Source organism: Mesoplodon bidens, assembly GCF_964165515.1.
Source record: "Mesoplodon bidens genome assembly, chromosome: 13".
Taxonomy (NCBI): domain Eukaryota; kingdom Metazoa; phylum Chordata; class Mammalia; order Artiodactyla; family Ziphiidae; genus Mesoplodon; species Mesoplodon bidens.
The window spans coordinates 82,312,063-82,326,620 of NC_138169.1; the positions used below are offsets into that span (position 1 = coordinate 82,312,063).

At 39.3% G+C, this 14,558-nt stretch overlaps 1 protein-coding gene and 1 long non-coding RNA gene across 2 annotated transcripts in view; one reads left to right on the forward strand and one right to left on the reverse strand.

The window, feature by feature from the left end:
* LOC308627112 overlaps positions 1–11,218 on the reverse strand; it is a 49,603-nt gene extending 38,385 nt beyond the window's left edge. Inside the window, exons 1-2 of the long non-coding RNA XR_014017353.1 lie at positions 11,100–11,218; positions 10,083–10,169 (exon numbers count right to left, since the gene is read on the reverse strand). This is a non-coding gene — a long non-coding RNA (uncharacterized lncRNA). The remainder of the gene's footprint in view (positions 1–10,082; positions 10,170–11,099) is intronic.
* DOK6 (docking protein 6) overlaps positions 1–12,048 on the forward strand; it is a 417,331-nt gene extending 405,283 nt beyond the window's left edge. Inside the window, exon 8 of the mRNA XM_081252874.1 lies at positions 11,158–12,048. Within this exon, the coding sequence (XP_081109000.1) occupies positions 11,158–11,297 (140 nt within the window). The 3' untranslated portion in view covers positions 11,298–12,048. The remainder of the gene's footprint in view (positions 1–11,157) is intronic.
* The last annotated feature ends 2,510 nt before the right edge of the window (positions 12,049–14,558 follow it).

A 14,558-nucleotide genomic window follows, 5' to 3' on the forward strand; every position in this document is an offset into this window, starting at 1 on the left:
GGATTTATGTTTGGAATGACTTGTCTTCCAAAAAAAATGTTTTAAGTAAAATACATATGACTGAAGATCACAAGTTGCAATCATTAGATGATAGTACTACCAGCCTGAAATATATGTATACATATGTGTGTATATACATATGTATGTGTATATATGTATGTGTGTATTCATATGTATATATATGATATATCCAACCAAAGCACACAGAAAATGTACTCACATTGGGCAGACTTGTCTTAAGTAAAAATATAATTTCCTTTAAAATTTTTAACAAAACTAGTTTTCTGACCACTTCAAGCCCACTCACCACCACTGTCATGACCCCTCACTGAATCAGTCCAGGCTGAAATGTTCTCTAACATGTAAATGGTAGCTAATAAACACTTTCCTGACAGGGTCACATTAAAATCGAGGCTCCACAGGACTGAATGTTGTCCAGCTTTAGAGGAGTTAAAACTCAGAATTTGATTCTTTTCGACTTGGTGTCAAAAAATGACAAATGACCCTTTATTTTAACTTCAGCTGCTTTCATACTTAGAAAAATCTCCCAATTCAAACTACTTTCCTAGATTTATTTCTAGTGATTTTTAATGCTTATTTTTTCACTTGCTTTTCAAGGTCTTTGTAATTTATTTTTATATATAGTGTAGGAAAGAATAGAAACTAATATGTTTCCTTAAAGAGCTGGCCAAATTTCCCAGTACTAGAAAGTTTTAAAATTTGATAGAATTAGAGACTTATGTAGAGGCGTAAAGACTCAAGGAAACATAAAGCTTTTCTGTCTTTGACTTAGTTAATTAGGAAATTTTAATTTTTATATGATTTACCAATTTAAGTCAATGTTATTAATTATGTAAACATAAATGGTTTCCATAAAAATATTACGCTCTACAGCAGTAGTGAAATTGAGTGAATTTAGTAACACTGGCCAACTCACTGTCATGGACATAATCCAAGAACAATCCAGATGGATTATGGATCATAACTTTCTAAGATTTAGCATTTTATTCTATTAAGTGATTGTTAAATATTTAAAAAAATAAACGATAGAAACTAACATTTCTGACTTTCACAATTATAAAATCAAAGTAAAACATATAAAGAAAGAAAGACTCTTGGAAAAAACAGTGAATATCCATATTCTCACAGTCAAGTAACATGAAATAAAGTAATTCAGATTATCCTGTGCTCTTCTGAAAATCAATATAACTGAGGGAATTAAAAGAAAAAAAAGTTATGAGGCCTGCTTGCTCCCTTGCCTCTAAAATATGTTTTTGTTTGCCAAATCGTGCCCTTTTCTCTGTTGTGCTAACTGTGGGGTAGCCTTAACCTTCTGGGGTGAGTGAAGAGTTTCAAGCCAGCAGCCTGGATTCCAGCACTGGTGTCTGTGCACCCAGGAGAGAGCGTATAAGAGGACTGATCCTATAGGGCTGCCAGGTGGATTAAGTAAATCAACGTAAGTGAAGCATCTGACACTTCCTGGTACACTGTTAGTGCTCAGGATTAGTGACCACTAATATCATGAGTCAAGCACTCGGATACTTGATGTATGATTGTATCGCACCCGAGGTCACCCGGTGAGGCTAGGACCAGCCTTAGAGCCTGTGCTCTCAACCCTTCCCTGTCCTGGCCTGTTTTCAGTGAAATCATTACAGGTAACGTGACATTGTAAAATGGCAATAATTCTACAAACATTTTCTAGCCTTTTGACATTAGTACTTAATATTAAACAATAACTGATGAAAATATATTTCAATCTCTCACAGAGTAAAAATAAAATAAAGATAACTAAATAAAAATTAAAAGCTAATCAGGGGTTAAAATGATTTTCCCTGCTGTCTCTGGGTACAATGGTGAAAAAATGCCTAATAAGGATTTCTCAACCTGCCTAGAAAAGTAATTTGGATTTTTTGCAGCAGTTTCTCATAAAACAGAAGAAATGTCCACAGAACACGTCCTTTGTCCTGTACTCCTTGACTCCATTTTCATGAATCTCAGATCTCCTACTCTATTTATCTGGATATTTTCAATATCAATACAGACACTGCAATATTGACTTTCCAGGAAGTGCTACTAACCAGAAACTATCTAGGCTTCAGACTTCCAGGTTCTGAAATGACTGCAGTTTATTGACTGTATAATGAGAACGCAGAATACTGAATTTAACTATAGTAAGAAATGTCTGTAGGTCTCTCTCAATGACAACGAATGTCCTCAACTCCTCACCACCCCCATCCATCTGGCCTCATTCTTCTCTAGGTCGGTACCAGCAGTTTCCAACGCTCCCACTGGACCTGGAAGAATGCTGATGAGTTGGAGAAAATCAGGAAGAATTATAAGTAAACCCTAGGAAATGCACATAAAACCAGAGGCTTCTTTTTATATTGGCACTGCCTTCCGTGAGAAATTGTTCTATCTGGGGCTAAATTTAATCTATCAGATGTGTGACGGTGGGAAAAGATTGATTACAGCTCCTCTGTCGTCTCATTGAATGAGCGAGCTTTTGAACCGCAAATCCGATCCAATCACTCATCTTTAAATCATTCAAAAGTTTTCTATCATCCATTTAAAAAGTATCCAATTGGCTTCATAAGATATAACAGACTCTCCGGGCTGTGTCCCCTCCCCACATCCATATCTCATCTGCTGCAACTCACCATCTGGAATTTTAGCTTTCATTATTAGCATCATGAGGGCCTAATTCCTAATGGTGAGATACAGAGTCTGAAAGCCATGACCATTTGGGCACTGTGGTCTTATACTGACAAACAAAATATTTACAAATCTAAGAAGACAAAATTTTGTTTGTGATTATCAGAATGTTTCCCAGATCTCTGAAAAAATCAACCTAGTCATTACTAGAAGGAAAAATTCTAGGTAAAGTTCTAGAGAGAATGAGATGAAATCAGATGTGTCGAGTGCTAAGCAGATTTTTGGACACTTATCCTCAAACTCATTTCAGAGGTCCTCAGACTAAATGCAAGCTTAACCTTGTATCTACCGCAGAATAAAACTGTGCTACATTCTATGAAAACCTGACAGTAAATTTTCAATAATTTTGTTAATCTTCCTCATATTTAGTCTTTTTTGCAAAATTCCTCCTATGTAAACTTATGTGACATTCAATATTTTTTCTATAACATTTCTGTCGTAACTCAAATCTCTAACTATACATTATGTAGGGAAGTCCCATGCTCTTGGAAAAGTGTTTCTATGCATTCATTTAAAATCTTTAGAAAAGAATTATATCAAATAAAAATTTCCATTTTCTCCCTAAGATATCATCTTGAGGACGATCAGCTGGAAAGTATTCTTGTTATTGATTTGCAGGAGATTAATGTGACTTTTCAGTAAACTTGTTAAAATACCTCAGATTATAGTTCTGGAGATCTCAACCTGAACTGGGCACACCCTACTTCATGATCCTGAATAGTTCCTTGATTGCTAAAACTTTCTATAAATAATATATTCATAAATGGAAACAAAGATGTATCAATATATAACTTATTTTTATTAACATTATATTCAAAAATTTATACCTAAACCCTTGAAAATAGCAATGCAAAATTTATAGCTCAAAAACTAAATAAAAAACTGAATTTTTATTTTATATTTTCCCATTCCTCAAAAAACTGAATTTTTATATTTTCCCATTCCTCTTGTTGAGCAACACTGATGTATTTTTATTTCATGTATTCTCTACTCAGTTTCAACTTAGATTATCCCATGTTAATATTTACCATTTTAGTAGCTGCCACAGATTGCTTATACCTTCCACAACTATTCAAATGCATTCTGCTAACAGTGAAGAGTTCAGCTAAGTCTTGTGAAGAGATCACAGTTATAGAAAATTAATATCACAGCTGTAGAAAATTAATATCCCAATGGGTAATTAAAATACATGAGAAATGAAATGCAAGCAACAGGGAAAAATGAATGCTACATCAACCAGAATGATAGATAGAAGACTATTTTTAGTCCAGAGAATTTATGAAATGGGTATTAAAAATGTAATTCTGTATGAATCAAATTAAACCATCTTTAAAACAAATTAAACTATTATAAACTATATTGTGTTGGATATTTTTCAGTATTAGAATGCAGTTGCTAACCCACCAGTCTCTTTATAACTGGAGGCTGGGTATTACATAGAATTAAATAATATGCATTTTCCCATTCAAAAATTTCTAATTTTTAAAGATATGAGTAAAGGATATTTAGATGTCCACTTATGAAACAAGCAAAAAAGGTCCATAGTTTTAGGGGTAAAAGTGCCATTATTTTTTTATAGCTTTTTTTTTTTTTTTTTTGGCTGTATGTGGGCCTCTCACTGTTGTGGCCTCTCCCGTTGCGGAGCACAGGCTCCGGACGCGCAGGCTCAGCGGCCATGGCTCACGGGCCCAGCCGCTCTGCGGCATGTGGGATCTTCCCGGACCGGGGCACGAACCCATGTCCCCTGCATCGGCAGGCGGACTCTCAACCACTGCGCCACCAGGGAAGCCCAAAAGTGCCATTATTAATAACAATAAATGTATGAATGTATATTAAAGAAAGGAGAACAAGAGAGGGAAAGTAAAAGGGAAAAGAAAGCTTTTGCAAATTAAAATTAGAGCAGTAAAATCTTTTTTATAATTTAGTAAACTTGGAAGAGAAGGTTAAGCAAACCTCAAATCTCCCACAAAATAAAGCAGCAAAAAAGAGAGTGAAAATAAAAAAGATTGGAAAATTGTAAGATCAGAACAGCACTGGAACATATAACTAATAGATGGTTAGAGAAAGAGAACAGAAGTGGGAGAAAGAGAGCAGAGAAAAATGGTGGAAGGGAAATAATTAACAAAAATTATAATAATAATCCAGAAGTATTTCCCAGAAATGAGACACCTTGGTTCCTTGATTGAAAAAAAAATCTCATAAAGTATTTGGAAAAATACTAACACCATGACACATCATTATGAACCTCATAACAAAGGATCAATGCCAGGCACTATTGCAAACGCTTTGTTTCTACTACAGTAGCAGGTTGTGAAGATTAAATGAACTAGTGGGCTGTGTGTGTGTAGTGCTTGCACGCTCGTGTGCATATACCACGATATAGTACCCCTGCTCTTAGTGTTAAGATTGTATTATATAAACACTAATGTAATACACCATTAGACTGTGCTATTATGAAATAACTCTTTTAACACATGATCCTATTGGTAGAAACTATTATAATTGCCATTTTACACTTGAGGAACTCGTAGGACAGAACAGTAAAGGGATAGAGTGGGAACTCAAACACAAGTCGTCTTCCTTCAGAGACAGCACAATTAACCATCACACAATACAGGATCCTTAACTTAGGGCATGAACCAAGAGAGATTCCCAATAAATTAAAAAGCTGAAGATAGCAAAAGAAATTTATGAAAATATAAAAAGAACTTATAAGAAAATATTTTAATAATCTTGTGATGAAGAAAGACTTATTTCAAGACACAAAATCAGAAACCACCAACACTTGACTATAAAATTTAAATACTTTATGTAGCAAAAGGAAATTAAACAATAAGATGTAATTTTTCATCCTTCAACCTGGCAAAATTTTTAATCTAATTAATATCCAGATCATCTAATGTTAAGATAAAAAGTACTCTTATACCCTCCAAGTGGGAATGTAAACTAGTGCAATGCAAATTGACAGTTTATATCAGAAACAATGGCATAAAACAACCATTAAAATTTTTCTTTTTTTGACAATTTGAAGGATGAAAAATTACATGTCATATTTAATCATTTTATGTAATCTTAAACCAAATTACATAATTTCACTAGCAAGTACAAATACCTCCCAGAGAAAAGGTCAAGAAAATAATAATCCCTAACAAAAGAAAAGGTGTCACCTACATTTTCTCAGATTAATGTCTCCTGATTAATTTTATTTATCATAAAATGAATGGACTATGGACTGAACTGTGTCCCCCAAAGTTCATAGGCTGGAGCCCTAACTCCAAATATGACTGTATTGGAAATAGGGCCTTTAAGGAGGCAATTAAGGTTAAATAATATCATATGGGTTGGACCCAGGTCTAACAGGATTAGTGTCCTTATAAGAGGAAGAGACCCCAGGAAAGTGCACACAGAGAAAAGCACCAGTGAGGACCCCCTGCCAGCCCAGGAGAGAGTTCTCACCAGGAACCAACCCTGCCAGCACCGTGATCTCAGACTGGCCTCTGGGACTATGAGAAAATACATATCTGTTGTTTAAGCTACCCAGTCTTATAGAATTGATATGAGGATTTTTAAAAATAATATTTCAAACATAGTTAGCATAGAAATATGTGCTCAATGAACAGTAGTTATTCCATCATGGCTTTTCGTTCCAAATCACTTTCTGTCTGCATTGAAACCCATGATCTTCATTCCCCGGTGGCTCAGATGCACTGAACCGAGCCTCAATTCCCCCCAGCAAATCTATTCAAGGGTCATGGAGCTCCTGGGACCCTGGAATCCCCACAGGCATTTCTGGAGCACCCCCCTAGGAGAGCACAAAGATCGACCAAAACATAGTCCACTTTGAACTGTAATTAGAACTGAGGAAAATTCAAATACAGCTTATAGAAGAGCCACTGACTAAAGGTCCTCAGCATTTCTAAGCATGACTAATACATGGTAGGTTTTTACTAAGAGACTGGAGATGGCCCTTGTTGCTTCTACCTCCTGTCTGGTTTCACCTTTTACCTGGCTGCAAGGTAAACATACAAGTTTTAAACATCCCATAGAAACCTGCTGGCCCCAGATTCACTGTAGTGAGAGCCCTTAAGCCCTCTGCTTTGCACCCCAACTTATTCTTCCATTCCCTCCTCCAGCATCCGGGCCTGATCTGCCGTGTGCCCTCTCCTAACAAGGGGTTTCTAGCCAGAGAAATCAGCATCTCCCCTGTGTCCACCTAGTCCTGATTGCTGCTGATGCCTTGATTCCAGGCCGCTCCCTTCCTCAGGAGGCAACTGTTTTATTTGGGGTTTTTTCCTGCTTTGTTTTGTTTGTTTTATTATTTAAAGGGACAACACTCTTTCCTCTCCCCCAGATTCTAACAGACTAATAAAACACACAAATTCACGTCAGCACGTAGCATTACTGGGGCATCACCTCTTACCAATTAATAACCACAAGTTTTATGCTTTGGGAATCTTCTGACTTCCTTCCAAAACAATTTCCTTTATATTTTATGTAAAGAATAAAATCGGTATTAGTAAGTATGGAAAACTAGAAGCTAGCAGAAAGAGAATGAGCAGTGGTAACTCTGTACCAGGCAGCAAAGTACTACTTAATCCCTCAGGAAAGAGAAGATATTTACAAGAGCCGGCCATTCTTCCCTTTTTCTCCTAGGTGATACGTGAATCTCTGCCCCTGCATTCCGATTTGGTAGTTATTTTCTACTGCACTGTGTTCCATCTAGTTTATTCCTGGTTTGAATCTTTCATGATGCGGTAGGAAGTTTTCCTTCTATGGCTAGAGTCACTTCACCTTTCTTGTCACGTGGTACTCTTCAGTTTCCAGAAGTCATGTAATTTTGTTAGAATAAACAAATGTCTTAAATGCCTCTGTATCCAATATATGTCCTTCCTTTTGGAGTGGACCCATGTTTCTCCATCTGGGGCTCATATACTTGCCATGGAGGGAAGCGGGTAGGGGATGGTATGGAGTGTCATTTCAGAGTATACTTCAAACCACCAGGTAAATATGATGTTTCTCTCCCAGATTGTCAATGTTACCTGAATATATGGGTAGAAAATATTATTTTCTATTAAAACAAACATGAATATACAATGGAGTAGAAATGAAAATTCAAAAGGACTTTTAAGATAGACTGATAGCTATGAACAAATTTGTTACTTTTAAATTGCAGCATCCCCCAGATGCCCAGAGTCTGTCTTTCAGGGGATGGTCCGGAGGGGAAAGTTTAGGAAGGATTTAAATAGGGTCTCTGTTGAGTGGAGTGACCAGATCTAGTCCAGCAAGTTTTTCATTTAAGCCACAAAGTTGATTTGTTTTGTTTTGTTTTGTTTTCATCAACAGTGCCTAAGGGCACAATTCAAATAAATGTTGAGAAAATGATTCATTACTTCTCTCTTTTGTTCTCATACTCATTGTTGCCAAAACCAAACAGCACTTATTAAGCCTTCATATGTTCAGCTCTGATTGAGGTATGTTATTTTTGTGATAAGCAGAAACAGCATCATTTGTGAACGGTCCATAAAGAAATGGTTGAGGTAAGAAAAAACATCATTTAATCTCCCATTAGACTAGAAATTGTTTGTAGAGGAGAAGAAGAAATCTTCAAGATGACCTTGAAGGAAAATAATATTCCAAACCTGTCACAGTGAGAACAGCGTACTGCAAGGGTAGACAAAGTATAGACATTGAACAAGAAAACGGACAAGAGCGTGGACACATTCAGCATAGAAAGAAGGGATCAAAACTAACATTTATTAGGTACCTACCATCCCAGGTGTCTTCCTGTATGTTGTTTTGTTTAACCCTCAAAATACCTTAGGAAAGTATGTTCTTTCCATGCAAAAAACTGAGGCTCAGAGAGGGATGGCAGAGCTGGACTTTGGACTCAGCAATGTCAGAGTCCGTGGTGGTGGTGTCTACACACTCCGTGGAGCAGAGGTCTCTGGTGATTGTTGAACTGAAGTGTACAGTTCCGTAACCAGCTCTTCTAAGCTCCGCTGGCGTCCTGCTCTGATCCCGTACAGCACTGGCTGTGCGGACCCTTCATTTGAAGTTTACTGTTATCTATCCTTGTCTGATGATCATTCCCAAAGCAGCTTGTGAACTCTGGAAACTCAGGAACCATGGCTTCCATTACGTTGTCTTCCCTGTAGAGTCCTGATCTATTTTAGTAGATGCTTGGAAAATTTTAGTTGCACGATTGAAGTTTTACCCCCAAGATTCTAGATTCTGTGTACATAGGCAAAGACTCTTCTATATTCACGACTTAAACCTTAGCCTTTGACCACAAGTAATGGGAATTAAAGGTGTGCTCTCGCACTGCTCTCTTTCAGATATTCCTTACATTTTTTAAAATAACAGGATAAAACCAAGGCCAGGAACATGGTCTTAATATTAGGATTTCCAACTGGTTCGTGCTCATGAACGCCAGTCTCTCCTCTTACGGGAACTGAACTATCATCCAGCAAGTCAATGGTGAGATAAGGAGGCAAACTGTTAAAATTTTAAGTGATGTTCCCCATATTGGACTAGTGTATCACAACCTTGTCGTATAAGCATCATGTCAAAAGGCCACCTCCTCAGGGAAGCCTTCACGGACTGCCCCCTATGGATGGCCGTGCTGGATAGAGTCCCTCATGGCATCTGTCTCTTGCTGTGTGGATGCATTTAACATGTATGAATTTAATTGATACACATTGATTTAATACTCAAAAGCACCATATTATACCATTATTGTCATCCAGAATGTGCAGATAAGGAAACTGCGAAACCCAGAGACCAAGTAAGTCTCTCAAGATCAGTTACAACGAGTTAGCCACAGGGGCAGCACGTGTGCCCAGAGCTCTGACTCCTAAGTCCCTAAGCTGATCTCGCCTCTAACGGCCAAACCCTCCTGCCTACCCCCAGCTTCATCTTCCTCATTGCCTCCTCAGGGTCCTACAGCAAAGGGAAGACACACTTAGCTGAGATTTTATGAGAATTTGATGATGGAATTTAATTGGACCCTTGAATCAGCTGTCGGTCCAATTACTGAACCAGTACGGAGATGTGAGAGACGGCAAGGCAGCCCTGCCCGCCTCAGGCCTGAAGGAGCACAGAAAGGAAATGGGGTTTCAGGACCCTGGGAGAGGCAGGGAAGGGAGCAGAAAGGTCTGGAAACTCAGAAGCAGGAGGCTGGGTGGCAGAAGAAGCACAGGAGCAGATGGGACGGCCTCGGTAGGAAATGCCCAGGCCTCTCCTCCCTGACCTGCTGCTGAGTCTTAATGAGAGAACCAGGCCAACAATGAAACTAAAATGCTTTCTATCTCGAAAGCAAGATTTTGCTCTCACGACTTTTTAACATTAAGAGCTTCTACCACTTTAATTACCTTTTTATTGCCCAATGCATTTGCATTTCCTCCCTGGATCCCAAGCTTCAGACTCGACACGGATCGATTCTGAGTCACCAAACACACCTGACGATGAAACTGGCTTTTAGTGCGTGACCTTGCGAACGCCAGCCCCACCTGAGGAGCCTGATGAGATGTTTGATGTTTCTGTGTTAACAGATCATCTTCCCTGGATTCCTCACCATAGAGACGAGAAAAAATATAAACCAAACTCAATACATCTCTTGCTTTGAGTCAAATAGCTCCGAGAGGGCAGTGCACACTGTATCTATGTTTCCTTCTCTCCCCACTGAGCTCATCCATCAGATAATCACCATTCTCACGTGTGAAGAACAATTACTGACTGATTGAGGAGGATGGGGAGAGCCCTGGGAAGTTCACCTGAGGCCCTAGAACGCATCCTGTCTCCCTACGTTGTTAGCATTCTGCTAGTTTTCCAGTAATCATTTCTGGATTTTGCATTAAACTAATTTCTCGTTGCAGGGGTGCATCTGAACTATAAAATCATAGAAATAAATTTCCTCTAAGATTTAACTCTGAGGCCATTTTAGTAACCGTGAAGGTTTATCGTTTGGGTTAACCATCATGAAGTGGGCTCGATTACTCACAAACCCGCCAGGAGAAGCCAGGGCCTGGAACGCAATCACTGTGAAAGCTTTCTCCTGATAATTGATGGTGACGGGTTAGGATAAAGTGTAGTCTGCCTGCTCAAAAGGTTTTAAGAAGTATGTCATTTGCTTCTGTACGCTGAAAAGTGAGTATCAAAGAAAAGAAAGCGCTTACAGGCTCTCCGGCAAAAACAGCTTTTTTTTTTTGGAAAAGCTTTTCGTGCTTTTGTTCCAGAGGTTGAAGGAGAGTACAACAAGTCTGAGATCCCTAGCTCTCTGGCATCCAGAATTTCTGAGAAGACACACTAAGGAAACTATTGAGCCCTGCATACAACATTTGTAACTCACCAAGGAACCAGGCGCCGTTTCTCCATTTTTACCTACTCACCTCGCGCTTTTCGGAGTCAGTTTCTTGGTACAGCTCTCCTTCCTTTTTCTCTCTCCAGGTCACGGGTTCGGGTCCTCGAAGATGTCACGAGCACAGACGTTTCCCAGCTACGCCTCGGAGCAGAGCGAAGAGACACAGCCGTCTTTGTCCCGGTCAAGCAGCTACGGCTTCAGCTACAGCTCCAGCTTTATCCAATGACACCCAGAGAGATGCTGAGACCAGAGAGACAGTCTGTCCGGACCTGCCTGGGGGCCATCGCGCCCTCTGCCTCGCGGAGGACCAATTGCAGGGAACATTGAAATGGGTCGGGTCTATCCCCGCTCCCAGTGGAAGGTTAAAAACTGGAGTTCCGCTTCCTTGATTCCGTGGCTAAGTCCTTTATTTATTGAGTTTCTTGCGGGGGAGTCTATGTTTTACAAAAATAGAATCCAAATCGTCTGAACAGTCATTTAAATAAAATCCTTTGAGTCTGACAGTACCAGAAGCCTGGGCAGGGTGAGAAGTCGCCCACGCTGGACTGTACCTGGGTGAAGGCATTGCCCCTATCCTCCTGGCTCAGTCCTCCCACCGGAGGAGAGGTCTGTCCTTAGACAGAAAGGTGACCCACCACAAGCTCTGTGGCTTGGAGGGTTTCCACAGGGACGAATCCAGTAAACTCTACAAATGGCATCACAACTTTCCATATAAATAAGCCCAGTGACAAGGGAACACGCCCACGAAATTTAGAACACACTCTTAAGCAGGGCCTTGTAGCTCTATTCCGTGTGTGTGCTCTGTGTGTGTGTGTGGTGTGTGTGTGTGTCTGTAGACAAATAGAGATATGGATATTGCTGTATCCATCTATATCTAACAAGTATATATCAATGTGTGCTGAGAGTGACAGCATGTGCTCACTTAAATTGTTGAAAACTGTTATTTGGTGCATTAAAATTAAGATTGTTATGTTGAATAGCTATTGTTAAAATAGTGCTGTAAAAAAAAAGGCTTCTTATTAGCAAAGTATTTATGTAGTCATGTCTGCTCCTGTGACAAACATAGGTGACGATGTGAAAAGGGGGACCACTTTGGAAGCAAAGGAACCAGTCTGGCTGTCCTGCACGTCACGTCACTGCACTGTCTTTCTGTTCAGTAATCCCTTGTTGGTGACGATGTTTCTCCCTTTGGCCCCCTCTGAGCTACGTGGGGAAGATTGGGTGTGATCCTCGACTGGCTTTCATTTAACCTCGAGAAAAAGAAGGACTCTAAATGACAATCTGTTTAAGAAAGAGATAAAAATACACTTTAAATGAAATCAGACGTTTTGCAGTCAGGAGACCAACAATAGGGACAGGACTGTAGGTATCATTTTATGTGTCACAGATGCTGTTCTCAGAGAGCCATCAGGGGCTTGTAATTTACTGTGTAACCAGAATTGGCTGGGCTTTACGTTCCTTTTACTGGATAGGGGTTGGCTGGGATTATAAGAGAAAACGGATCAAAAAAAAAAAGTTTTTTTCATTCCTGAGACTAATGACAAACCTAGTAGATTTAAAGGGACGTGGTGATTTCCATGTGAACTGGGGAAGTTTGGCTAATTTGGGTCAACATAGATATTTTTGCCCTTAGTTTTGGAGTTTACTCAAGTAAAAATAAAAATCATTCTGCCCGAATTATCTGATGCCACGTGCCTAAGATGGTCAGCTCATAAATACTCCAAAGGTGGATTTAAAGAACAGTGAGCCCAGGTCATGTAAGATGAAAACCTGATTTTGTTTTCAATATCAAATTTTTTTTAAGCTTTCAAAGTTAGTCTGTTGAAAGGGTACCTTTTTTGCTGATCTGTGATAAGACTTTTTTTTTCATCCATGTCCATAGCTTGAAATACAGAGTCACAATTCATTGTGGAGAGTTACTAGTGGTAAAAGCGGTATTCAGTCCCTCCGTGATAAATGTGCACTTATAGCGACTGCCTAGATTTTCCACATCTCTCAGATAAGTCTGAAAATGCCCTCAAGATGCTAATCATAAGAGTTAATGTGGCTGTGAAAAATAATTATCCTAAGCTTTCAGGGATAAAAAGAAAATTACTCAAATGCTCTGCACTGTGAATTTTGATGACACAGCAGAAGAGCGGATGACTGGTTCCTGACGATGATACAGCCTTCCCTGAAATCCCAGCTTTCAGGGTTGAACACCTCTGAATTACTTTAGCACATGGCATTTGCTTTTGAAATGCCGCTAGTGAAACACACCAGAGCAACTCCCAGCTGAGACCAGCTGAGCACAGCTCCCAGTGGTGCCGCGCTCAAAGCAAGCCTCTCGCGGCTCACTCGGTCGAGTTGTTGCTTACAGACCACACGTTTCTACATGGAACTTAGGGGGACAGATCCTCAGGGGTCCTGGTATATGTCTCAGCTTTATTAATGTGCCAGAAGCACAGACAGCGGGTCCGGGGTGATTCTGCTAATTAGACGAGTCTGCTCTTGTGTACGTTTGATGGGAGACACGATTCCTGCATGAAGTAGTTTCCAGAACACTGTTTGCTTGTGACCATCACCAGTGAGTGTAACTGAGGGGGTCCCAAAGATCAGGCATAACCTTGGGCCAGTTCAAAATAATGTCATAAAAAAAGAGTCAGAGAGAAATTTCCTTCCCATGTCCTTAACCCAATCTCATCACAATGAGAATAATGCTGTAAAAGATTTCATGATAAATTTTTGGAAATTTATTCTAGCATACTCCTATAACTATACTTAAAATTGCAGCTAAGTCAAAATTGCTAAATGAACAGATAGGAGAATTTATATTAACCTAATATACTTGGCATAAGGCAATGCACACTGTAATCACTGACAAGCAGATAAATATTCTGCAAAAACCAAAGATGAAAACTTACTGAACCAGTCTGCTGGAAGGTCATAAAACCAGCACCAGTGGCATAAGTAGAGTTATAGGCATGTATCCAACTCACTCAAGCTCGTAGGTTTTTGACTGAAGATGCCTCTATGCTTTGCAAGCATTTTTCTCCCTTCAGAAATTGTGTTCTTTTTTAATATACATGTGACTTTTTCATTGTGAGGGAGTGACTGCTATGAACCAAAGACATCTTTCGGCTCCTTCTGAAACTGACTCAGTCAGCTTTCCGTCCAGATTTAGACCGGTGGACGAAGATGGTCACAGCTTCCATATCGGGTTGGAAGAAAGCAGTGGTCAAGGACCCCAACACAAGTCATAAAGGATCTTCTGAGAGCAGAGAAAGCCTGGAAGACATACACATTTCATGGAAAGATTACCTGAAGGGATTTATTTTTTATGTCCCCAATTTTTTGTTCTGATAATATTAATTGTTGTACACGTGACATTATATTTACGTAGAAAAGTACAAAATAACTTTGACCCAATGGTTTACTATTCTGGTGGGAGGGAAAAGAAAACACTTCTTTCTCTTAGTCATCAAACAAATAATAGGCACTCAGAACT